At 40.0% G+C, this 27,368-nt stretch overlaps 2 protein-coding genes across 3 annotated transcripts in view; both read right to left on the reverse strand.

Moving 5' to 3' along the window:
* The window catches only part of DAPK2 (death associated protein kinase 2), a 54,738-nt gene extending 47,931 nt beyond the window's left edge, over positions 1–6,807 (reverse strand). The window contains exon 1 of one of the 2 annotated variants that reach the window (XM_032122739.1): positions 6,722–6,807. The gene's annotated coding sequence lies outside the window, so the exon portion shown is untranslated. Of the gene's footprint in view, positions 1–556; positions 666–6,721 lie in introns of those variants that run through there. The other variant, XM_032122740.1, reaches the window with a different exon arrangement.
* Positions 2,970–27,368, reverse strand: part of TBC1D2B (TBC1 domain family member 2B) — a 25,506-nt gene continuing 1,107 nt past the window's right edge. Inside the window, exons 2-13 of the mRNA XM_032123194.1 lie at positions 27,322–27,366; positions 22,288–22,453; positions 18,955–19,112; positions 17,800–18,026; positions 16,074–16,466; positions 14,670–14,780; positions 13,511–13,704; positions 12,014–12,508; positions 10,810–10,927; positions 9,913–10,098; positions 9,446–9,567; positions 2,970–6,957 (exon numbers count right to left, since the gene is read on the reverse strand). Coding sequence (XP_031979085.1) covers positions 6,762–6,957; positions 9,446–9,567; positions 9,913–10,098; positions 10,810–10,927; positions 12,014–12,508; positions 13,511–13,704; positions 14,670–14,780; positions 16,074–16,466; positions 17,800–18,026; positions 18,955–19,112; positions 22,288–22,453; positions 27,322–27,366 — 2,411 coding nt within the window. The 3' untranslated portion in view covers positions 2,970–6,761. The remainder of the gene's footprint in view (positions 6,958–9,445; positions 9,568–9,912; positions 10,099–10,809; positions 10,928–12,013; positions 12,509–13,510; positions 13,705–14,669; positions 14,781–16,073; positions 16,467–17,799; positions 18,027–18,954; positions 19,113–22,287; positions 22,454–27,321; positions 27,367–27,368) is intronic.

Consider the following 27,368-nt stretch of genomic DNA (forward strand, 5'->3'; position numbering starts at 1 on the left):
TCCCCCTTTATTTGGCAGACAGTAATTGCAGTAAACACTCTGAGGTCTCCTTACATTTCTTCGGGGCAAGTTAATATCCATCATTTGCTAATGAGAAATTATGTGGGATTGTTCACACCTTCAAAATAAAATACAAGTGCCAGGTTGCCTTCACTTCCAATCCTCCATGTGATTAAGGTAACACAAAGCTAATGGCAAATGATCATACATAAGCAGGATGTTTTCCTTTGCCATAAGGTGTGAAGATAGATAAATTTAAGAGTGGTTTTATTCTAGGCAAGTGCCTAAAGGCAGTGCTTTTTATTATCACAGTCAAAAAGAAACTTGGCTTGTTCCAAGTCAAGAGGACTGAACCGTGCCCCTGATTGCCCGCCCTGGGAGTGGTGTTCACAGCGCACAAGCTCCACCCAGCTCTCCCAACTCCAAAAGGAAAGTGGCTGCATCTGATACTACACAGGGTGGAGAACAGGAAGTGGGAGCAATAGTAAAGGTTTCAAAGGGCAGTGGAAGCATTCAGAACTCTCTCAAAGGGAAATAAAGATATTTAATTTCTCACCTTAAGTCATACAACGGGATGTGATCACGTGGAAGTCGCAACAATCATACTACAAAATTCTCAGAGCAAAGGGCACTTGAGGAAGGCCACTGCTTTTGTTTGCTTCTAGCTGCAAGGAAGGGAACAAAACACCCCGAGAGGCTACAACTGCTTCTCAAACTGGGGCAAGCTCTCCTTAGACCCCAAAAAACCTCAATTTGAATGAAGGTTTCCAAGAGCAGCAAGGGTAGATTGAATTCCACCTCTGGTGCCATGTCCATAGGGTTTGCAAGCCCAAATACAGATTGTACCTAAGTAGGATGCTGCTCTTGCATGGTTCTGTAGTTATCCACCCTTAAAACACTAACTCATGACTTCTTTCTAACTCCTTTGGATGAAGGTAAAAGCTTTTATGTGCATAAAGGACAAGAACAGAAAGGAAAACTCAAACCTGAGCAGTGTTTCAAGTAGGCAGCATCAGTAAACGCTGCAGCCACGTATTTGCCACCCTCCTTTAGAAGTGACAATGTAGGAAACCGATACCTTATGTTCCAAAGGGGGAGTTCCAGGATTAAATACAGAAAAACACCACCTGCATTTCTTAAAACGGGCAAATAGCTTAGTCTTAGATTAATCACCAATCACAGTACCTGAAGACATCACTGATTCCATTCATCAGCTCAAACCTGACATCTTAGGGGCAACTCACTGCAAAACCTAACTGGTTTGTACACACCAAAGGTCCACTGCATTTGAGAGACACAGGCAGGATGCAGCTGCTCAAGACGAGGGGAATCTTTGTTGACCAAAGTCATCTTAGTTTACCAGGCATATTCTAGTATTGAATGTTTTAATTAGTGGATATATATTTTTTTAATAACCATGGTTTTTAAAATCACATTCAGTATATAGTCCTGAGTTTTGCTTTCTTAGTCTCATGCTCTGAAAACCTGGCACTACAGGTGGACATCCTTGGACTGTAGACAAGTGTGGCTTATACAGCAGATCATCATGGAAAATACCACTCTGTTAACTTCTGATTGAACCTTTTACCTTCTTTTTCAGGGGGGAAGTTTCCAAGGCAGAGCACGCCCTTCCTCTGCATTATCTGAGGGAACATACTTCATGTGTGGGAATTCCTAAAGCTTCAGCACTACATGGATTCTGCTTTCTGTTGAGTTCAAGGAGCAGCAGATAAGGAAGCTATGTTTAGCACTTCTGAAAATCCCAGAAAAGGAACACCTGATACTTTGTAATACCAGCAGATTCAGTGTGTTCTCTGCATCTCTGATGCACCCAGAGCACAGTGAAACTCTGCAGGTATCTAGTCTTGGTTCAGAGTAGGCCAGCTTATCCTAAGCTATGCATTTCTTAGGAACCAGGTTTTTAACATACATCAGCCACACTCACATCCTTATTGCAATCCCACTGAGAGCAGATGCTTCAAGCTTAGTCCTAAGGAGCAAATGGGAGTCTCAGCTGTTCTTTACAGGCCCCACCAACTGCTTAGGGCAACACAACCTACTCAAGCTACACATGCCAAGTATCCAAGTGAGGACCTTGCTCCCCATGCACTCTCTTCCCAGAATTTTCTGTTTATTTCTCTGACTTAAAATTTTCAGTATAGATGACAGGAGGTCTTTAGGCCATAGTCATGTTCTGCCTCAACTGCTGATCTCTATCCTGTTTTGCAACCCCTTTGAACAGATTTCCAGCTGTGCCAATATCTACTCCTAAAACAGCCTGCCATTCTGTAGCAGAGCCAGAGGGACAAGAACTGTGCACTATTCACCTCTGCTACGAAAGATATGCTTGGATATGCAATTACAGTCCTGTCCTAACTCTTATTTTTTCCTCCCTTACAAACATTTAGCTATTAAGTTACATATCTGAAGTAGGTTAGGTACTTCAAGCCTCTTTAAGGGAATCAAGCAACTCCAAAATGCAAAATTCATATCTGAAAGACAGATATTGAGACTTGATTTCCAAATTAATTGAGTACTAGGTTAAATTTTAAAAACATCTGAAATTATTTATTTGACTACAAAAGACTGTGGCAGAACATCAGTACCCAGCCTCCTAAAGAAGCTTTTGGGGTGTCAGGAGATATCATACAAATATGTTTCCCAGAAAGTGCGTGAACTCAGAAAATTCCTCTGAATGCTCATGCAAATTTTATCTCCCCTCCCCTCTTCTCCCAGGAAACTTAAGGACACCAATCACAAGTTTACCCAGTCAGCATCACCTGCTTGCAACATGTCTATGGTTCACATCTTCATGCTTCAAAGCCAAATTTACATGTATGTTCCTTTATAGAGATTCTCTCAGACCTCATTATCAGACAAAAGTACAAGCTCTACCACTGGCTTGTTCAGATGGCACCTGCAGGTATTTCCATCTGTTACGGGAAAAAAAAAAGAACCAGAGCAATCTATAAAGTAATAAACAATTTATTTTTTCTTTACATCAATCCTTATGAAGATAACATCATTTATGTTTGTGATTCAAATTTCTTGTACCGCATATTGCTGATTTTTAACATGGCACTTAAGGGAACAGTCACTTAAACAGCTACACAATTTCATTAAATTAAACAATTTGCCATTTCTCAGTTATGTGATCGAACATACAACTCTGTCAAATTTAAGACCATTCATTCATTTCTGATGTCATACAAGAAAGAAAAAAATAAATCTTTCCCTTTCTTCTGAAATATCTTACCATGTTTACAAAGACTGAGGGGAAGGGAAGAAGCTCTCACAGAAGACACCTAAAGGGCAACAGAAAAATCTTTTTTGTTGATTACATAACTGGTAAAAAGAACAACACCGAACAATGGGATAACACTGGATGATAACACTACCTGTACACATGTACAGGTCAAGCTGAAATACTGTGCAGTTCTAAAAACTAAAGGTGTAGTGCACCAATTTTTTGCCTATTTAACAGAAGATAATAAACCCTTTGAAACAACTAATGAAAAGTTTCACTGGGAAGCCATGCACACAAGTATGAAGATGGAGGAATATTCTGCAAGATGCAACATAGTGGTCTGGGTTACATCACATATTCTGGGAACCATGCATGAGGAACTCTTTGCACATTATGTGCACGGCCTTGAAGTTAAAATATCAGCTTGGCAGCCGTTATTTGCATGAACAGGTCAAGTGCCCACTACCTTGCTGGCATGAACGGTAAACCTCATGCACTGCTTCAGAAGTTCACACACAAACTCTTGGTCTCCATGCAGTTCAGCTTTGGCAGGCCACTGAGGTACACCATGTTTTGGCCTGGTTTCACCAGGTTTAAATACTGCCTGTGTTTCCTGCATGTCTCTAACAAGTTACTACTTTCTAAGGTTACCAGATTAAGCACCACTAGAAAACTAAGGCACCCAAAGACATTTGCAACAGCAAGCAAGGCAAACTTCCCTGATGTTACTTCCCGCTATATGCATCTTATTTTTGTTCCATGGAGACTTCTAGTGGCCAGAGGTGAGAAGCCTCTGCAATTTTTTGACCTTTTAACTCATCACTAAATCAGTAATAAGGCTTAACAAAATGAAGCCAACAGCTTGTTGGGAACTTCAGAATAACAGCATCAACTCATTTCATATTTGCAAGCTGACAAAATACCCAGAGACAACACAACTTCCACAGGGTTCCTAACATTCATTGATTACAGTCACACCGTGGCAGAAGAAACAGAGCTACTTAGTTTTACTGTACAACCGGTAACAACTTAATAGAATGAACCACAGCAACACATGCACACAAACTGAACTGTCAGCACAACTCTGAAAAAAATGGTCCTGTAATGTTGCAGGTCATGTTTTGTCAGCTCAAGAACTTCCTGAACAGTTGCCTTAAAGTTAGTTTTATCTTCACAACCCAAAGACTTCAGTGGAATCAGTCTGAAAACATCTCCTGAAGTCAGAGGACTAGTTCATAGTAAAGACTCAAAGCCGAAGAATAACAGATTGTAGGAATAGGGTAGGTACAAACATCTGAATTCTTCACCTTACTATTTCAACTGTGGTCACTGAAGGGAAGATCTTCACCTTAAAAAACAAATCATTTAACACTTGAAAAAAAACATTAAAACAAACATACAAACAAAAAGCCTACATTACAGATTGATTTAGAGACCAGCTCTTTCAAAACCAAGACAGCATAACTAGGAAATTAGAAAACCTGGTCCCATTTTTGTATTCAAATACTGATTGTAAGTAGAAAAAGAATACAGTACATGCAATAATATCAAAACCTTGCCCTCCAGTACACAACCAAGAGTAACTAGGGAATTAGGAAAAAACCCCAACTACTGCTTACAATAGACAAGGTAGGGGACATTTTAGAAGACTAATAACAGATAAATCAAGATGATCACACTATCAGTCCCTCAAGGGCAAGGATTTGCTGGCTAACTAAAAATTATGTGTCATAGAGGAAGCATAAATTTTATATCAAAAGTAGTTCTCTAAATTACAACTTCACCTCTGATTAAATAGTTCCCTTCCATATAAACTAACTTATAATATGCTTACTTGGAGAAAGCTACAACTACATTACCTAAAAAGAGTTTTTTAAAAAGTGCTGTGAAACAGAAGCAGGATTTCTCTCTGCACACACTTAAGCTGACTAACTGAAATGGTTACATGATTATACCAAATAAAGTACTACTACTTCTAGAAAACCAAAACAAAACACGAAAAATACAAGCTTGATGAACTTGACTCTTCCCAATGACTAGTTTTGGTTTTTTGCCAATTAACTGCTTCCCCAGAGCTCAGTGATTTGCTGCCTAGTATTTGAATACTAGTTTTATCATGACACATTATAGTCAATCCAATATTCTGAAGATCCAACAGTTCAAGAAAAAACATTGCAAAAGTCCAGAGAATAGCCAGCAAAAAAGAAACCCTCCGTCTCCCCAGAACCATTTATGAACACTGCTGGTCACCAAATGAGAGAGAATGGCCCCCAGTCACACTTTCAATAGCAGAAACACTACAGCTCAACGGACCAGATGTTGTTCCTTACCCCTGTCTTGCAGGACGTGCATCCAACACTTACAGTAAAGCTGAGCACATTGAGAGAATATTGCGTGTTTCTGTTGGAAAAGGATCTTCAGTTCCCATGTGCATGTTGTAACCTTCAACTGATAGGATCCTTTGATTGATTGGTAAATATTTGTTTTATGAACCCTGTCACTACCACTATTGTACAATAGTTCTACAATCATGCAGAAAGAATGCTTCTTCCTAAAGAACAAGACTTCACCTTAGGTCCTAAAGAGGAAGAAGCATTACAACAAAAAAAAAAAAAAAAAAAAAAACAAAGCCAACCAACCAAAAACCGCACAGAAAAACCATAACAAAACAAACCTTCAACAGATACACAAAAAATTAGCTACTAAAGCATGGTACTCCTGTGACAAGCTCCATTCTTCCTTAATATCTGGAGTTTGGCTGTGACCTTTTTGAACCATTGCAATAAAAAAAGTGAATACAAATAAAATTGACTAAGCAGAGTTTGATTTCTAATGCTGGTCACATTAATGACAATCTTTATCAACACAGCTTCCCTGAAAAGTAGAAATGATGTTTGCTACCACTGTTTCAGTACACAACAGTCAGAGACAAAAACAGGTACTTATTTTACCTTTAGAGTACATATATTCAAGTGTTCTGTTTGGTGATCCACTGCATGACACTTCAGGGAAAGAAAAAGGAATGTGAAAGTTCTTTCTGTGCTTCATCCCATGCTTTTCTGGTTAGTGACCTCAAGAATGGCTAGACTGAGCCAACCTGAATCCAAGAAATATGACGTCCTCTCACACTGAGCCTGCACTACAAAAAACATGATTACATCAAAAAACCCCTAAACTCAGAATGGCAATGAATGTAACAGAGCATGGACTTTTCTTATTGTTTCACATCCAGGTATTAATGGTGCACTGTGGGAAAACAACTGTCAATTCAGCTGATTGACTAAACTGAGACAGATATTAAGTGCTCTACAAATGATTCCATGAACATAAATGTAAACAGAAGTGTTTGGTCTCCATACAAAGTGGTATTTCTGAAAGTGCTGGGATTTGGAAATCTGTCCTGCATATTTCCAAAAGCGACTAGTTTACATTCTGTTTAACAGGATTAATAAAGTGTTTTGGAGGTTAACTCACTTTGGTCACGATCCCAAAGAACAGTTTATATTAAGCAGTTTCAGCTATCCTCCTCATCATCACTAATAAGGTCTCTTTTTTCTACACAGGTCTCCCGCTCGCGCAGGAAGTCCTCGCGAATGGCCTCCAGCTCCGTCAGTTCCAGGCGCACTTTCTCCAGGTGATAGGTCCTGCGGTTCCTGATCTGGCGTAAGGGAAAAGGGTTCAGGTCTCCAAAAGCAATAGCAGTCAGTTTCCTGCAAGATTACACAATGTTAGAAGACAATAATTCATATTTGGTGGGGTTTTAAATCAGTTTTAAACTTCATCCATATCGACTTTTATTGTATGTCAGATGTATCTGGTCTATTTCACACATAACAGGTCTCAGATGTTATCAATATTGCAAGAAATTTCTATAAAGCACTCAGGCTTAAGGTTATTTCAAGTGATAAAGTATTATCAAATGCTCAAGAGTTCCCCAAGCCACCTGTAAACTCTGTTATAGAGATCACAGTCTTGACAACACTGAGTAGAAGACAAAAGCTTGGGTAATCAGAGCTTCCTTGGCTACATTGAATACTTGGTACATCCAGTTACCCATTACAGATTGGATAACTTCCTCCACAGAACCCACTGAAGCTCCTTCAATCCCAAACCAGTCAGCTCTCCAGTTAACCAAGATAACCTGACCATTAAGAGACCAGATTAAGCCTGGGACAACATAAATGTGGACAAGGATAATAGAGAACATGGACAAGCCAAAGTTTCCAACACAGTGAGAATGCTCTGGGATTCTGCTGGCTGAAGCACAGAGATCTCTGGGCCAGTGTCAAGTCAAACTTATCAGGGCACACAGCAAAGCACCACAGAGGATCCAGCCCCCTTGCAGAGTCATGCTGCATCATACCATCCTGCAGTCCCAGCAAACCCAGCAACTGGTCAGTCTAATCAGTCCAAAAAGAGTTAACTACATCATTATTGCTGATCTACACCCAGAAAAATCTCATTGTTTACTAAGGAAAAAAGGGGAACTGGAATATTTATTCTACTTGAATTATCAGAAATAAATATTAAGAAAACTTATTTGGACAATTGATTTAAGGCCAGGTTTGTGTTTTTGAGCAATCAAGGAATGATTTCCTGCTATTTCTACACCGAACGTATTCCAACAGGTTCTCTACCTGTGCGCAACATGCCATGGATCTGTAGAAACACTCAACTATGACATCCTGTAACTAGAATATAATTATGCACGTCTGTAGAGACCTTTCTCTTACTACAGAGCTTGAACTTAGAAACTTTGTGCAGAATGATTTTTAACCGATTCAGAACATCCATGAATTCTATACAAATAAATATTTCTGAATTTTTCCTCTACAACGGGATGATTTTTTTGCCCATATCAGGAAAAACCTCATTCTACGTGCTTTTGTACTGCTCAAATATTGATGCTGTAAAACTTGTACAAGCATGGCAGAATAAGAAACCAGGCAGCTTGAATCCTGTCTTGTCAGTCCTAGCAGGCAAATCCTTATTCCCTAGGTGGCCCTACACCACTACTTCCACTCTTAAAAACCCCAAAAGGCAGAGACTTACAGATCAGCACAGAGCATATTTGTAGTGCAATTATCTTTGATGTACTGAATTCTGTCCTCACTTGAACTCCCCATCTCCCAGTGATCCCGAATTAGTTCATTTTGTTAACACCAAAATGAGATCTCTTCCAGCAGTATTAGAAGTCTTTTAAAGAGGTTATTTCAGCACCAGTAAGGAGACAGGAGAATCAAGACATCATTTCCATAAGTGGAAAAGGAATGGAAAGCCAAATCATCACCTCTGATTAAATATCAATAATCTTTTCAAATTAGGCAAGAACAAAAAAAAAAAAAAAAAATCCCAGCAATCCTTTTCCAGCACAAGATTATTCAGTTTTAACTTCTCTTCAGTCAAAACTGAAACACAAGAAGTAAAAATAATAAAGCTTTTGCAGCAGGAGTCGAAGTATATGCCTAAATTTATGTGGAATTTATTACATTAAAAACAAACATCTCAAATTTCAATATACAATTTTGCTCTAAATTGAAAACTAGTGAGCTTCAAAAGATGTGCAAAACATTTTCAGACATTAAACCAATCCCAATATGACTTTTCTTTTTAAGATTAATCTGCTGCTCTACAGTCCTGAAACCAGGAACCTAAAAACACGAGACCCTAACTTACAAACTGTAAGTCCTATGCAAGGACTGAAGACCAGAAGAGTATCTAATTTGTATTTATCCTCTGCTTCCAAGTATATCTTAAAACCAGCTGGAGCTATGTGGCAGTAGCCTGTGCATTAACCATGTGTAAGCTATCTAAGACTTGGGGGACACGGCTCACATTTTTAATGCTTGAGCCAGGATGTGTTTTTATTTATCATAAAACATTTTACTAACAAGTTACATCTGCAATGCAGAGAGAAACTTCACCTATAGTTGAAATTCTGACGTGTTGCTACCATGACACAACAGCTAAACAAGGTAATCTCTTTCACACCTAAAAATTACTATTTAAGCCTTCATCACTTCTGATTTGTCTATGCTAGGTGCAAGTGCTCATGACAAATCCTAGCAGTTGGTTTTATCTCCAATTGCTTTATATCTGAATTAGGATCTAGGTGAAAACAACACCAAAGCCACAAGACAGACATCTCCCATGGCCCACTACAAGTCCTTCAATACCACCCCAGTCTGAGTTACCCACCTGGCATCAAGGACGGTGCGTGTGAAATAGCGAAGGTACTTGAAAATGGACATTGAATCTTGCAGCTTCAAGATTTCCTCTTCTTTGTATTTAAAAAGTGCCAGGGCAAATCGGAATATTACCTGATAAAAATACATAGAATATTTGGTTCTTTTAAAGTACAGAATACACTGAGTCTCATGGTCATCTTTATAAATTCCAAACAAGAGTTCCACTTGCACAGGCTGCACTTGAGTCCTCATCACATCTCCCTTTTAATCTCCCTTCCTTGCACCAGCCTCTATTTCCAAATGCTGGAAAATGTTTTGAATGGCTATTTATGCACAGTTCCTCCCTTGTTTTTTCCCTACCGGTCATTTTAACTGACAGAGTTTTGCAAAACAACCTTCCTCCAAACCTACACTCAGTAACACCACAGTACTTCCTTATCAGGTAACAAATGAACAAACTTAGCCCATTCAGTTCACCTTTGGTCCTTCATAGAGGAAGGAGTCCCAGATTTTGAAAAGGATGTCGCTAACCACACTGTCCACAAACACCACAAGAAACCAGTTGAAAGTGATAAGAGTATAATCAACTTTATATTGTTCAAAATGAGCATGCAGTCGTGGAAGCTTCTCACTCATTAAATCCTTGAACACTCGCTGATCAACCTAAAGAGATGACAAATAGGGTGTTATTGTTCCAATTTTCCAGCACATCATTCAAAGCAGGGCTGTTAACAGTCTGTAAGCGCAAGTTTTTCTGGAGGTAACCAGGAAACCCAGGACTGTCTAGCTAACACTTCCAAGCTAGATCCACCCAAAGCACACACAGCTACGCCACTGCACATTGCCCCTGTCTGCTTCTAAACCCACCCCCAGTCTCACAGCGCTCCTCACGCAGAGGTGGGGTGTTTCTGGTACAGGCCACCAGTGTTTGCACTGGTGCAGGAGCACAGGAACAGAGAACATGCTGGGCAAACCCTGGGCTGGAGGAGGCAGCCTGTACAAGAGCAGAACCTAGAAGCAGGAATGCTACAGTGGCTACTGCCCACAGCACTGCAAATGCATTTTCACCCCAGCCTTCCCATAGGGCCCAGCATCACCATGCCCCCAAATGGGAGGAAAGGAATGGTAACATAGCTCAGTGTTGTGAAGCTATCAATGAGAAGGGGGGTTAAGGACTGCAGCTCCAAGCAGGACACTGAACAACCATCTCAGTGTTACAGTCCTTGTCTAAACAAGTGCCCTAGTGCCTGGAACCCACCCCTGTCAACCCCACTCTTGTCCCCCCACCAAAGAGGCCTATCAGACAGTTGCAGAGGAAAGCTTTTGACTGGCTGCAGCTTACAGGACCAGGCTCTATCCTGGCAGAGCACATACCTGTGATCCCAGCAGTGTCTTAGTATAATAATCACGAGGCATGAAAACTTCCACTATTGTTACTAGACACCAAAAAGCATCTTCCTGTTCCAAGTACAGAAGTGCAATTGCTACCAACCTGAAAATCAGTTTATTTGGAGAAAAAGATTATTATAGTATCACAAGCTGTATTAAGCTTGAAGTATTTGCTTCTATTCAGCAGGGATAAATGTATTAACAGCAGAGCACTGAACAGCAAAACTTAATGAAGTTTAAGATGGGGCAAAGACATGCCTTCTCAGCCACACCAAGTATATGTATTCAGATAAATAAGAAAGCAGAGAAAGGCAAAAGCTTGCTCTAAGAATTTCTTGAGGTGTTGATGCTGCCAATTTTAAGAGCTCTCTAAACACAGAGTCTAGTTTAGAAAGGAGATGTTTATTCTAAGGGTGTTAGGTGGAGATTTCCATATTACTACTACTGCTACCACCACCGCCTCACCACGTCTTCTATGTTACTCATTGCCTCTATTCTACTACTACTTCAGTACAATTTCAAATGACAAAGCTGCTCTAAGTTCAAAAGCCTATTCTAGTACATAAAACAGTGCACAAATGGACATCTATAGTATTACATCACAGGGATGAGACAGGGTGTTAGACTAACACACCTGCTTCAAGTAGCACCTTCTTTTACTACAGATCTCCAAGTAGCACAGCTATTCTGGCAAAGGCCAACTGCAGTGAATCAGAATTTTTCTTTGCATTGTAACACAAGAATCCCCTTTTAATTCTGCAATTCTGATTGAAGACAATGGTGGAAAATGCTGAAATTTGTTGCCTTAACAATACAAAAAAATTTCAAGCATTTTTTTTCTGCTTGCTTTAAAAGAAGAAAAAACCTAACAAATTCTTGCACAAAAAAATCAACACAATCCCCTACAACTGACATGAAGTCAATGTAATACTACATTTAAGTAGCTAATTTCTTATGAGTTAATTCCAGTTCCAGTTTTGATGCCATGTTGGTTTTACGAAATTTTTTTATCCAGGTCAACTATTTTCATTGGTTTAAAAAATGTGATAGTTATTTGTTTATTTTAAATCATGAGCATACAACCCATAAGGCAAAATGCTGTTCGAAACCATGTTGCTATACATGTGATTTGAAAGGCTCACTAAGTGTTTCACTGCATAGTTATTACCGAGGACTAGCAAAATCTTACCTGTTGAGCCCTTGGCAATATCCTATATCAGGATTTCTCCAGGAAAATGCCAGCAGCACATTTCGCAGCTTCTGGATCCCTTCAGATGTTGGGGAGGAGTAATGTTTGTTGTTTGGCAAAGTCCTCAAGAGATCCAACTCAATCTGTTTAGATGCAGGATTTGGTTTTTCCAGAGCTTTTTGAAGCAAGGTTTGGAAGTAGCCAGGAACAGTGCTGTCCTTGAATTTTTTGACATGGAGACTGACACACCATTTCCACATCTTGGAACGATGTTCATGTGGAATTCCAGACCGAATGAGGTTCTTCAGTTCAACACAGCGCATCATCTCTCTATTCATTGTGCTTGCAAGATAGTTTTCCCACTTCACTCCTGTGGAGATCTCTCGATTTTCACTGAGTGAAAGTGATCTCAAGTCCAAAGCTCGTGATTTTGCTACTAGTTTCTCCTCATCATCATCCTCTGGGACAGTCTGAAAACCATATATATCATATTCACTGAAATGGAGAGGAAGAAAAAAGGCTTTTAAGATATGTTCAGTAGCTCTGAAGCTCTCAAGTCCCCACCATAGAGTTACTTCAAAGCCACTCTCCACAGCTCTTACGTTTTAACTATTATTAAACATTTTTCTGAAGTATATTCTTCATTTAACAATTACTTGTACAATTCCATATACAAAAGACTTGGTGGCCATGTTCCTGTATATATTACTACACAAATTAAGCAATTTATTTAAGAACATGGTCGAGTTTGAATGTACCCATCTCCTCAGCAGCTCACCTTCAGCAGCCATAGAGCAATACCTTCATCTAAGTTTAATACTGTATCTCAATTAATGAATAAATGTGTCAGTGAAACTTCCCACTGTGACCATTCCCGAGACTCCCTGGCAGCCACACTCCCAACACAGACTGTCACTGCTGGGGCCAAAGGACCCCAACGGTCCCCGCTGGACTCCTGCACACCCCACACCCCACAGCCAGGCCAGTTTCCTCACCAGTTCCACCTGAGGCTTCCCTCGGCAGAGTCTCAGACGCCTCTTTTCCATAAAAGAATTTATTCAAGGCACAGAAACAGCCCGAGCTGGTGCCACAAAGCGCCCTCAACAAAGGAATCCGGGGCTTTTATCCCCTCACAGTCCAAGCCTGAAAGTCTCGCTCTTCCTCCTGAGTCCTCAGCTCCTGCTGTCTCCCAGTGTCCCTCCCCTGGCTGGTGCCACCAGGCCTTTCTTATGTAAGGAATCGGCAGTTCATGGCCCCTTATCTCCCAGATAAGAGCACCCAGAGCTCAATCTGCATCTCCACCTGCACCAGATGTACTCCCCAACAAATCGGTATTCTTACAGCTAAAAAGATTTCATGACCATTCTGTCACTCATGAAGGGAAATACAATAAATAACCCGAACGTGAAAATATATCCTCATTGTCTGTTTTCCAGTATTAGAATAGAGCCCACTAGCCAAGACACACATACATTTAATTTAATAGGAACAAATTACCTGACCAGGTGTGGTTTCAAAAATGCCTGTTCTGGTTGTTCACTAGGTTCTGCTTTCAAGGCATCTTCCAGTAACTGTGTGATGACCTCACGAGCAGGACTTTGATCCTCAGAACAAACAGGAGTTTTCATTTCTTGAAGCAAGATCAAATATTTACTTTCAATCTGGCAGAGTTTGGCTTCCAGGCTGGTATACTGCAGAAAATAACATATATATATTATATAAATCTCCAGACACTTACTTTGCACTACACTTCTTTTAAAATATGGCTCAACGCTATTCTATTGGTTTATGCTACTTAGAAACCTTTAAGTCAAAACCAGTCAGCTTAACTTTCCCGTTTCTGTAACACCAGGAAACATAAGGCAGCATAGTAGACCAGATATTTTCCACCACTTGTATTTTTGCATATGGAAAATCTGAGCAAACCTTAATTATCACTACATTGTATGAAATACCTTAAAAGAACAACGTGGTTGAGTTGTAGCAGCTTTAGTCTGTGCATGCTTGAACAAGAAAAACTTAAGTGGCATATGAGTTAGGTAATAGCATCTAGGAATTGTAAACACACACCTCCATGCCAAAAATACAGCATTTAAGCCTGGCCACTGAGTGCATGGCTTCCAAAAAAACAAAAGCAAACCCTACAAACCTACAGCTACAGGTATCTAGCCTTACTTACAGATGTGTGCATTTTCCCTAACCCCAAGCACTGGAAATCTTCATTATTTACCTGCAACATCTCTACACTCAAATTAACCTAGACGGAAACTCCCAAATTACATTCGCCATACTACAGTCATCCTGCATGCTCAGGAGGAAGCTCTACTCTGTGCCCTGTCAAATTCCTTACACAGCCTGCCACTGACACTTCAAAAAAAAAAAATCATTACAGCCTTAATTCTGAGGAAACAATGTTTTCAGACATATACATGCCTTTGTACATAAACTATCAAAACGTTCCACCAGGCCACACAATTTTAAAAGCAATTACTTCTTTTAAGAATCCACTCAGAAAGATTGGTCTGCAAGGAATAAGAGGGAATTTTTTTGTTAAACTATCATATTTAATACATTTAAATTGTTCCAGTTCCTAGGTAGATTTACAGCTCAAATATGGAAAACTGCTTTAGACATTGCCAAGTGAGAACAAGCTGACCTTTGCCTGCCATTCTCTCTCTCTTGCTTCTGCATTTCTTCGTAGAGCAGAAAGTTCCAAAATCTCCTTATTTAAAAATTTATTCTGGGTCTTATAACCCTGAAGATTGTCCTGTTGATATAAAAAAAACAAAGTGGATTATGTCTGTCAGATAAAGATCACCTGAGCCCATAGAAACAGCAGCTACTACTAGGACTTTTAATTTAAAATATCAGGCTCAAATCAAATATTTTTGGACTTCAGGAATGAAATGAACAAATGTTTCATAAATGAAACACACCTGCCAAATATGAGCAGAGGGTGGTGCTGTGCCTCACCAGCATCCCTCCCAGTGCTCCAGTGCCTGCAGAAGGCAGCAGGCTGCTATCAGGGGACAGGCAGGGAGGACAGGCACGCGCAGGCTGAGCACACCACAGAGGCCACAGCCACACAAAAACGGGGGGACAAATGCCCCCTGAGTTTTCATTACCCTCACTCGTCCTCATTAAAAGTACAAGTTTCATGTCTGCCTCCATATAGAAATACAAATCCTTGGCAATGATCCACTCAGATCCTGGCTACAAATACTGCTTCTGAAACCTGAGCTTGTGGGATGAGGTTGGTATCCTCCCAGCAGCCACAGTACTCTCACACTGCACAGCATCAACAAGCTCTGCTTGTTGTCTGCTTTCTGCCAAGACCACTGATTTCTAGTTTCAACTTTATTTTTTAAAACTTACCAGACTCACATATAGGAAAGAAAATTATGTATGTTTATGCATATTTTAAATGACTTATTTATATTCCAAATTCTTTGGAATGTTAATAAATTTGAAATACAACATATACCCAAGGGCAAGAAGGCCTGTTTAGAGCAAAGTGGATAACTTCGCTGACTCCCTTAAGAACTTGTAACACATTCACAGAGGTATGTTAAAGAATAAAACTAAAGCATTAGTAAGAGCTGTAGCAGCTTTAGTAAAAAAGGTTCTTAAACTCCTCCCTCCTTTTTTGTCTCCTCAGAGCTTCCCTTTGCTTTCCCACATGCTCTTTGTTGCCTCACTTTTGATATTTAAAAAAAAAAAAAAAACAACAAAGCAAGACTTCTGTTTGTTTTCCTCCATGCTTATATTTTCCTCTTACCCTTAATCCTTCCTTCTCCTTTGATTATTTCTCACATCCCATCTGCTCCACACCAATGATTAATTTACTGAAAGCACAGGACCCTGCACTAGAGATGGCCCAAAGGAAGGAAGTTCTGGTTAGATTGTCACATAAAAGCTCAAAGTGGAGGTTCCAAGCTGAGAAAGCCTCCGTTGATGAGTGCCCTGAAGAACTGCTGCAGTGATCTCAAACAGCACAGCAGACTAAAAAGTACTTTTACAGGGAGAAGAGATTCCCCTATGCATTAGGCAACGCTCTTACTTTTAGTCGGTCCAGTTCCTGTAGCTCCTTATTAGTACAGGTGGCCGTGGGGAAATTTATTGCTCCACTCTGAGAGGATGTGCTGTCCTCACATTCACTGAGTTGACGAGAGAGTTTCATGATAACTTCATCTTTAGCTTGAATAGTTTCCATCAACATTCCCAGCCGTTCGTTGAGTTCTCCAACTTTACACTTCAGATTCTTGACTTCCTGCTGGAGACTATCTTTTTCCAGATTTAACTTTTCAAGCTGATTGTTGAGGCCCAAAATCTGGTCATCTTTTTGGTGCAACAGCTCTAATGTATCTTTGGGAACCCCCTCACAAAGGTGGCTTGCAAAGTATTTATCATATTGGGAAGATCGGACTGTTTGCTGCAGAAGTCGAACAAGTTCCTGAGAATTAAAAAACAACAGCAAGAAAAACCCAATGAAATTTTAAGTTTCTAAATTTTATAGCTTAGAAATCTAACATCAAACAAAAGAAAGTTTTTGGAATGGGTTGAGACCTCATGCTGGTGTTTTAAAGAAAAAAGGGAACACTTTATGACATGATTTCTAGCAGGCTAACACAATGACTGGCCTACATAGATGGCTTCAGCATCTTTCACTGAGCTAAGGATCCTGCCTAGAAATGCTACAACAGGTTAATGAAAAGTAGTGGACAGCTGAGACCCTGCAGTTACTCGGAAGCTGAGAACAGCCAAGCAGCCCTGTTGTAAAATGAACAGGAAGAGGCTTAAGCCCAAAAAGTTTACAGGAAAATGTTACAGAATGGAAAAAGCAAAGGTAACTAAGAGCTCTCTTCTCTAAGATGCAGAGAAAATAAAAGGAGGAAAAAACCAAATGCTGCAAAAGGAAGTCTTTGAAGGGCTGTTTAGAAAATCTTGCCACAGAAATGACTACATAAGACACTGTTTTTCCTTTTCTTCTTATTAAAACAGAAGCAGCTGTGAATACAGTGTTGGACTAGACCAATGACATTTCTCACAGCAGCAGGCTCAGAAGCTCAAATATACTCCTAGGGAAGATAATGCCTAAAATGAGTATAAATATGGGGCTCAGACACTCCTTTGGTTTCCCTTTGATCACCTCACACAAAGGAAAATACAAATAGCAGATGCAGCAGCTCCATATAGGACCTAAAACGTTTCTCTTAAAATGAGTAGGGATCCTTTTAGGTAAAACCAAGGTACTGAATAAATTTGAGTTATGAGGGCACACAAGCATGAACACTATGGGAGTGCACTCTATATACACACATTATGGTCAGGCCTATATTTTACAAAATCATGCCTGATGAGAGAAAGAAGCCAGATCTATACCCCACCTACTGCGCTAGCAGTGAAAGAATCAAAAGACAAACAAAGAGAACCTGAAAGGAGAAGTTCCTCAGATATTTTATGTACATATGGAAAAAGAAGCTGTGACTATCAGCCAGGATCCTGGCAGACACCGAACAAGTTAACTTCAGAGAATAAGGAAGATAGATAAACCAATTTAATGAACACTGTACAAATGGAAGTTTTACTCAGGGATCTAATCTTCAACAGATGTAAAAGGTGGTCCTTCTTGTTTCAAGGCCTTTTGTACTCAAAGATTTGTTTAGAACCATCATTTTATAACAACCAACCAGGCCTTAAGGCAGCGAGATGACCAAAAAGGTTAAACTCACAAGCACCTGCCAGACCCATTTGCTTTCGTGCACTTGGCCTGAAGGCTTAATTACCTTTTGGCTCAGAAGATCTTTCTTTAACTTCTCCAACTCTTCCTGCTGGCTTTGATACTTCAGTTGCAGTTCAGAGACTAGTCTGTTCCCATTGCCAGAACACCACTCTGTTGGAGAAGAGTCGCTGCTGGTGCGGTTTTTGCTTGATCCAATCATATCTTTTAATGGGCGCCTTGCTTTGTGTGGAATGCGGCCAAAATCAAATGGAAAAGCTGTACTAGTCATTCCTGCATAAAACAATTTCTTCTAGTTCAGTTCACTTAGTAAAAAGGCATTCCAAAGCACTCAGATTTCCTTAAAAAATATACTCATTAACATTAGACTTTGAGCAGCTTTCAAACCACTCAATACAATAGTGTTAAACATGCCTCATTTTCCAAGTTGCTCCCTTTGGTGGGAAAAAAGAAGCTCAAAATCTTCTCCCCTCCCAGATAAAAGACTTGGCTCATAAATTAACACTTTTCATATAAGACATTAAGAGAATTTTACAATTCATTACAGAGAATAAAAGGTATCCCTAACTACGGCAAAGTAAACTTTGTTTCAAAACCATCTCTGATATCACAGCCTACTGCTCCTGTAAGAGGCATTCAGTGTAAGGTTTCACCTCCATGTACAGAATGTTTTCTAACAGATTTAATCACTTAAGTACTCTTAAAGAGATGTAAAAACATCTCAACAAGGTTATTCCAGACACTGATCAAATCTGAGAACCAGTTACAATACACAGATGAGCTATTGCTTCATGTCCATCTCTGCTTGGTCCCCATTTCAGAAGCAAGCCAATGTAACAGGTACATACACAGAGTCTAAAGGCAATTCTGCTTCAGCAGGTGACACTCAAATGAGTAATCACAAACTTCAGTATTTCCCTTCACCTTGTTACTTTGCAACTCATGTGGCAAAACTAGAACTAGTAAGACGCTCAGGAAACCAGAAACAGACAAGGCTTTGTCTTTATTCTCTTGTATTTGAATGGCAGGGGACCCCAAACACATCATAAGGAACTGATTTTTAAAAAATAATTTACAGAGCTGTGGATGTGGTTTGTGAAGAAAAGATAAGCTTCCACTCACTTCCTAGAGACACACATAACACAGTCCTCGACACTAAACAAGGTAAGGCATATGCTCCCCTTCCTTCCTTCACTTCTACCTTTATTTCCTTCTGCCAGGTGTTTCCTCTTTTCTTCCAGAGCCATTGAGTCCTCCAAATCTTTTGGGGTTGGATCCAGCAGTTCCCACTCCTCAGTGGTATAAAATACACTCTTGCGATTTTCGTTATTTCCTTTTCTTAAGGAGGACATGGAATTTCTGTGAAAAAGGCAGCAGGAAAAAGGGACAAAGATTTCTCCATTTTGCATTCTTTTTATAAGGGGCTTTTCACAGTTCCAACAGTGCAAACTAAAAATAAGCTAGAAACAATGACAAAACCAATACCAAATAAAAGCTCAAAGAAAATAAAGCATATGCTACCAAATAGCACTTGCAATTAACAGTGCTAAATTCCAAGAATAGAAGAATTATCTTGCTTTAATGCCATTGTCTTTTGCATTCCCTGTTTTAGCCTTGTTTTTGCGGCGGGCAAGTACAAAAAGTTAGGATTTACAAGCAGCATCTCTTTATCGATCAGTTGTAGTTTAGAATTTTAGGGTAACTGCCAAGCATTAAACTGCACAGCATGCAGTCAAAACACATGTAATGTTACAGTTCCATATTGGGGATTAATGAAAAACTTGGGATCATCCAAGAGACCTGCTGCAGCTGAAATGCTGATGACAAGACTCCTTAGCAGTTTTCTTTTCTACGGTGGAACATGGCCAACTACCTGCAAGAACATTTTGGGGCATCCTCTGAATTCCAGCCAGATAATTCTATAGAAGAACAATACATTTCCCAGCAGGGTGAGATTATTTTACCCAGCTTCCCACACAACCATCATGTACTCAGGAATGTCCACTCTTATGTCCATGACTATTCACATAGCTCAGTACTGTAAAGACTTTGTTCAATTACACAAGGAGATTCTAAATCAATCCATATGAACCAGTTTAATATTTTAGGTGTAAAACTGGAAATATATTTAGTATCTCAGCATTTTCCACATAGTCTGTGCAAGCTCACAAAGATGCCTTCACTCAGTCATCCACATTCTCTCTTCAAAACTTAAGCAGAAAATAACTCGTATTATACTTTCAAGACCATTTGATGATCCAAGCCAGTCTTTCAGCTTCACAAGAGATTTAACATCTGAACAACATGAACTCTAAGCTAATCATTAAGCAGTGCACAACTTTTATAATCTGATGAATTGATAAATATTTACAATTTTAAAATAATCCTAATGGCTATTAATAAAACTATTTCAGCAATCAATTTACAAGCTTGGCAAAGACTCATTTATGCTACAGATTTCATTTTCTTCCAGAAAGAATCACAATTCCTGTTGGGGGGCAAGAAGCCTCATTTCTTTGTTCAGACCTTCCACACAAATCAAATCGATAAAATTGGGTGATGATAGATATATTTCCTAGGGCACCCAATATAAGCAAGTGTCTCAGTAAGTGTCCCCTGGCATCTTTGCATCTCTTCTCCAAATGGTGGCTGATCCCTTACTCTACAACTGCCTGTTCTGCACTCAGTCAGCCTTGGCATTTACAGCCTGTCTGAACACCACCTTCTAAAGTGCGAAAAAACCACAAAGAATAAGTCAAGTGACTTCCAGAAAAGCTTCTTTAAAGAACTGCTGTTAGGCCCATGAAAAATCATAGCTGATGCTGAGTTTTGTAAAGCTTTTGCACAGATTTGTTCAGGGCATTCAAGCAGCACTCCTTCATTGCTTTCTGTTAGATTAAAATAAGATGAAAAGATTAAATAGATAAATTTGAAAACAGTATTTATTTTCCTAAGTACAATCGGACAACCTATGCAAGAGCCAATCATATAATCTAATGAGTCTCTATTTTTAAATGGTTGGGGTTTAAGTCTTATTTTATGGTTATATAACTGCAGGTTACTATAATTCAGTATGTTTCCAAGTCTATGTTCTGCATAAATAAGTAGCTGAGAGCATGAAAATGAAACAAAAAAATAAAAATCAAGCCTAAATGTCTGTATATATCAAATAGTATTTGAAAATGTATTTTAAGAAGTAGAAAAGTGTATTTCAACTTTAATTACTGTAAATATACACACCACTTAATTCCAAGACATGTTTCCTTTTTTTTCTCCATTATTACATCACAACTGCTACCTAGGATGCAAATATAGCTATTACAGCAATATCTTCTCTGTCAGACACACTGTAAATGTGGTCAGGAGGAAGGACAAGGCTTTGCCTGAGACACCTACATATCTTAATACAAATTAATAAATATAAGATAAACATGTGCTCGCAGCAAGAGAGGAAACTCTGCAGTTTGAGACACACTTCAAGCCATCCTCTAACACTGGGGCTATAACTAGTCACAACCCAGCAAGACATTGGATAGGACACACATATTCTAAAGGCTGTCAGATCGTTCCCCTGTCCCAAATGGCACAGAACTGCTGGAGAAAGGAGAAAAACAATCAACCAGAACACTAGGGGGGGGGGGGAAGAAAAAAAAAAACCACAGCCAGAAAAAGAGTCAAAACCAACATCACTTGGTAACCTCTCAGATCTCTGTGCTAAACAAGAAAGCTTTAAGAGGCACCTGTTTAACTTGGCACTGCTGATGAAAATGAACATTTTCCTCCCAGCTCAAGAAGGAAGTGGTCTGGTTAACCAAAGCTACAGCTCTGCTTTGTGAACTGCTCTGTACTAGCACTGTAAAATGCTTTAAGTAGAAGTGGAAAATCCATCTATGCGGGCAAAGCAAAGCACAAAATCATTTAGAGAGAAACCCAACAGGAGAGATAAAAACCAATGGGACTGCTTTCCTTAAAGCAGTCTTAATACTAAAGAGTAAATTAATTATGAGTGAGGGGTTTTGATGTTGTTCAGAAGAGGTCTGCCACATTTTTACTCAGGAATTCAGACTACATCTACTTCAAATCTGTGCCACGTGCTTTCATTTCTTTTAAGAAAAAAAAAATTAGGATTTAAATTGGTTTGATTTTCATCACATCACTCAGTTCCTATGCACTGAGTACTATGACTACTCCAATGCTGGCAATTGGCAGCTCCATGACAAAGCAGCAGCAGCTGAGCATACAACTCCCTGCTGGGGTTCAGAAAGCAAAGCCATCACTGGAAGTGCTGTTCAAGACTTGGGGTCTCCCTTTCAGGTATCAGTGATGCTACACAGTAATGTTCCCTTACATCCTTCAAACACTAAACAGAGTAAAGAAACAGTTTACTTTAAGAGATACAATACAACATACAGATCCACCACATCACCTCCCTCCATTCTAAGAAGCTCCACCGACCATATACTGATGTAGGAAATGGTCTCGGCCAGCAACTAATAGTCTCATGGTAACTCTTTCTACCAGGTTCCCAACTTACTTGATCTCAGTACTCCATTGTTTAAGTGAGAAATTGATGGCACTTGCTTGGACTGGTGCAGGCTGGGAAGCTGCTTGTTCCCCCACCAGGTCTGTAGGAGAAGTCTCCACAGCTAGAATATTTCTAGCTCTCTCTGCTGAAGCATTTTGACTTAGGATACTCAAATCTATATTAAAAGGAACAAAAAAAAAAAAAAAAAGAGAGATAAAAAAGAGAAAAAAAAAGAGAGATAAAAAAGAGAAAAAAAAAAGCATAACCTTCAATAAGTAAAAGAATAGTGGCTATGTAAAGTCATATACTGCTAAGTCTGCTACTGACCTTCAGGTTTTGTTTTCAATTGCAACATAACTTTTATAAAACATTCTGTTCAAATGAACCTTAAAAATAGCAAACTTCTCAGTGAGATCTCACTCCAGCCACATACTTTTGATAACAGACAGGACCTGTGTGATGCTCACAAAGCATTATTTCACAAGTGATTTACAAATTAACCAATCAGAACTAAGTCCAGAACAGTGTCACAAAAACACTGACCCAGCTTTCAGGGTGTGCTTCATCCTGTAAGTTATTTATCCTAAAAGTGACACTGCTGCTGCTTTACAGACCTGAGGCATTCCTGTGCCTATCCAGGCTGGGCATTGCCAGAGCCAAGAACACTGGCACAGCTCTGCAGACACATCAGACGCCTCCTGCATCAGTGAGGATTCACGAGCTCTGGTTGAGCTGAATGCAGCTCCTCCTCATCCCACCCAGTTCTCCTGTGCACTTGGGCAGGTGTGGGACCCATGGCCAGGCCATGCAGAGCTGCAGCAGAGTCCTGCATACCCCAGCAAATCCCCACAGGCTCCAAAAGCTCCGTAGGAATCAGCCAAGAACCAGGCCCAGCCCTGAGTCACAGCTAACAATGGCCAGAGGACCCAGGCTGATCCAACCAGCCAGCCAGGTCTCCAACAGACCACACTGGCAAACACAGAGTGCGCAAGCTGCAGTGTCTGTGCTACCTCCATGTTTCCATTAGCCTGGAGAGCAGCTTTCTCCCTCCAGCATGCAGAGGGAGTAAAAAGTCCAGAATATGGAATATACTGTGAATAGCAAAACCATTAGAGAGAAGCATAAAGTGGTTTACAGCCTTCTACAAACCCTCTGAAAAGGCAAGTTAAACAAGCCCAAATGCAATTTTCAGATTCTTCTTGATATAATTCATGAACTATTGAAGTGGATTAAAGAATTTTTGACAACACACTCAGACTGGATTCAACATTTATATTAGAAAGTAACATACATATTTGATGGGCTTTGACTTAAATAAAACCCTAAGAAATTATGATGCCCTCTTTCATCACGGGTCTTTCAGCCTTCTCTCTGACAACTGCTTGGCACCAGCAGCAAGACCATCTTTAAGCAAGCTGAACCCTCCAATTACTCAGCAGAGGGTTACTTTTATCAAGTATCAAAGATTAGAAGTAGAAAGAACATTCTGTGGTAAACAATATGAAGTATAAAAGATCACTGACCCTAGGAATCTCCCAAACCCTTGAAAACTGGTATCTGACACAGAAATGTATCATGTCATGTTTCAAATAGAGGTACAAGTTACACTCCCTTGATTCTTATGAACAGATGCTTCAGGGCCTTATCAGCCAATGGGAATTCCAAGTTCTTTTGGACCATGGCTGTTTGAACTGAACACAGTTCAGCTAAAATAGCTTAGATAAAAATAAACGTGGGATCATATTTACTGTCTAATGAAGAGGAATGATAATAATTAGTTTTTAACTACAAAATAATAATTAAAACCAAAACCAAACCCAACCCTCCCTGCCCCAGAAAACCTGAACACCCCAAAAGAAAAAAAACCAACCCACACCACACAGATCAAAAACTTATGGATACTCAAAGCCAGGGCTGAACACTAACATTCTGCCTTTACACTTTCAGCTTGTTTCATGTTCTACCTGTCAGATTCTGCAAAATCCCTTTAGAGGATGGCCCAGGTAAAGGAATTGCTCAAGAGCTGAATTTCCAACAAATGCATTTCCCCTCACAGACATGCCAATTGTCTGAATGTGGCACCCTGAGGTTGCTCACTGTACATCCTCCCCTGCCTGCACCAGCCAGCAGCTTGGTTAGAGGTATGGACTGCACAGCACACCCAGCACAACAAATGAGTGTGGTTGCTCAAGCAACCTCCAAGTAAAAAAAAAATCTTGTTTTGGAACTTATTTCAAAACACAACAATCTTATAAATGCATGGCCTTGCATGTTTCATTAATGCAAATTAAGAACTGAAATTATAGAAACTACATTAACATTCAATTGATTTCAAGAAAAACATAATAATCCCATATCCTATAAAGAATAAATAATTTATTTGACTTCCATGGTAGTAAGGTACCTCCACAACAAATCCTATGGTGTAATTTTTGTTAATATTAACTTTCCCACATCCCACTCTGAAAAATACTTTGAAGTATTTTTCACTACACTGAGTGTTCTTAAAAACCTTTCAAAGCTGATCCACAAAGCAGTATCTAGCTTCATGTATGTTCCAGCTAGTCCAGATTTCTGAACTGGGATGGGAGAGGACAGGGGGAGGACAAACAGGCAAGGCTGCAGTAAGCAGTTCTGGGTTTGGACTGAAGACAGACTACTTCCCCATTTAAAACATTAATGACAGCATCTGTACTCAAGCACTAGCAAAATAATCCAATTTCTGTGCTCCAGTATAAAGCACATCACTGCATGCACATTGCCTGCTTCAAAAAAAAAAAGAGTTTAAAAAAAGCCATAGGACACATATCTTAGTCATCAACATGAAACCAGGGCCTTACAGAATCCTATAACTCTAGGGGAAACTCTTGGAGTACTTGAGTAAAAAGAAGAAACAACCATCAATCATTCTGGCTATTTGCATTTTCCCCAGAAGAAATCCCTGCTTAAATACTTCCGTTGATGATAAGTCATCACTGTGATTTGTCCTAGAAAACGAGATACTCTAGATGCAGCTCCAATTCTACATAACGCAGTTTAACTGCAGGCTGCCCCTGAAAGGGACAGGCCTACTCAACCCATGCATTTCATGTTGACATTCCTTGTCCTGGATATAACAACAATAATAATTTAAATTTTAAAAACCAACCAAAACAAACAAACAAACCAAACATCCAAAAAACACACAAAGAGGTTCAGCTTGCTCATCCAGAAAGCCCCCAATGCCTTACAGGAAAGGAAAACACCAGATGAGTGACTAAATGACTGGATGTGATGCAAAACAGGTGTAGAGGGAACAGTACCTGCACATGCTGCAGTGACAGCAGGCTCGTTTCACACTGTACCCAAGCTCTGAGGGAAGTAGCACAAACAAGAACGAACAGATTCTGTGGCCAAGTTACATATTAGAGTTGATGTGATCCAACACTGCTGCCAAGAGGCCAGGCCTGTCTGCTGCTTTACTCTGCCTTCCTGTATTTAGTCACTGTGCCTTGTTCCCTCTTGTCCACCAGCTGTGCAAGTCACCTGATTGCACACTGAACATATTCCACTCATTAATGTAGCAGAAATGAAAAAAAGTCCTCCTTTCTGGCCAACATTTGAACTCAACCTACTCAGCACAGGGTCAGTTAAACACAACACAAAAAGGAAGCTTGTGCAGCAGAAAACACGAGGCTGAAGGCAGAAAGAGAAAGGGCTGAAAGAGCCAAAGTCTGTTCGCCTTTTCAACACTTACATTTTTGCCCACCAATACGTGTGCTCTGGAGCATACGGTTTGACAAGCTGCTACCCAGACTGGCTGCTGCCATAAAGGTGTTCTCAAACCATCCCACTTGGCATTCCCAACAATTCTCTTGGGCTAATCCTGGCACCCACCTGTCCCTACAATAAACAACTTCTGGAAACTACACTGGCCAAAAACTAACCTGGAGAAAGGGCTGATTGTTGCTGCCTGCAGGCCCTGCATTAGCACGTGGCAGGGCCAGCCCTGCACCAGCTCAGGGGAGGAGCTGGGCTCTGCTTTCAGCAGGGACTGCCTGCAGTGGCTGAATGGCCCAGCTGAGCCCCCAGCAAACACATGTGAGGCCAGCTGTGTGGAGCAAGCAGCCACAAGCAGCACATTCTCTCAAAAGAGAGCAGCAAACTGGGTTAGAGGACAACACTGCAGCAGGACCTGAACCTGGGGAGGGGACAAGGTGTGACAACAACAGCTCAACACCGCTGGGTTTCCAGTGGGAGCAAAGAGTCATCAACCAAATGTGACATCTGTTGATGAAATATGTCTGACCTCAAGACTCTGCCTAAACCCAAGAGAGCCAATTGATGCCTAACTTGGCACAGAACTGGATTTTACTCAGTCTTATTTATGGATAACAAATCAGCAAGGAATCCATTTCTGTAAGGACTCAGGACCAAACAATTCACAAGTGCCTATGCAATGTAGTAAAAAAATGCAGAATAACTTTGCATAATGCACGGAACATTTTTACAACTCTGTCACTAGTCTAGAATTACGTTTTCCTTGCCTAAATGTATTTCAGAGACTGAATTTCACATATGTAATATCAGTGCAAACTGTCTTCCAGTTTTGAAAGGCAGGACATTTTTATCACAGTCAGATAGATCCACCACACCATACCTTTTCAGGAACAAAGTACGGTCATTCAGAATGCAAAATATACCTGATCCCATTAAAAACTGGAGTTTACATCTCAGGGTATTTACCATCCTAAATTTTTAAGATATTGCAGCCACTGAAAGACAATTTATCTAATCTAAGATGTACTTAATGAAATCTAATCATAAGATTACTCCATTTCTAAAAATCTGTTTTTAAGAAATCAACTAATTTTGTAAACAATATAAAATCACATGTATGGTTAATAATTGTAGCATATGCAAAGTTCACATAGAGTTACTTGATTAACAGATGTGAAAAAAGCTCTCTTAAGACTGTTCTCTATCCCCGTGCAACACCCTGTACTGATGAACTGACACTGAAGAGAGCCATGCCTTCTGTTCTCACTCAAATTTCCAACGTACCAGGGTTGTCTTTGGCAACAAGACCTTTGGAAAAGTCACTTGGTGTG

The sequence above is a fragment of the Corvus moneduloides genome, chromosome 13 (genome assembly GCF_009650955.1).
Source record: "Corvus moneduloides isolate bCorMon1 chromosome 13, bCorMon1.pri, whole genome shotgun sequence".
NCBI classification, from domain to species: domain Eukaryota; kingdom Metazoa; phylum Chordata; class Aves; order Passeriformes; family Corvidae; genus Corvus; species Corvus moneduloides.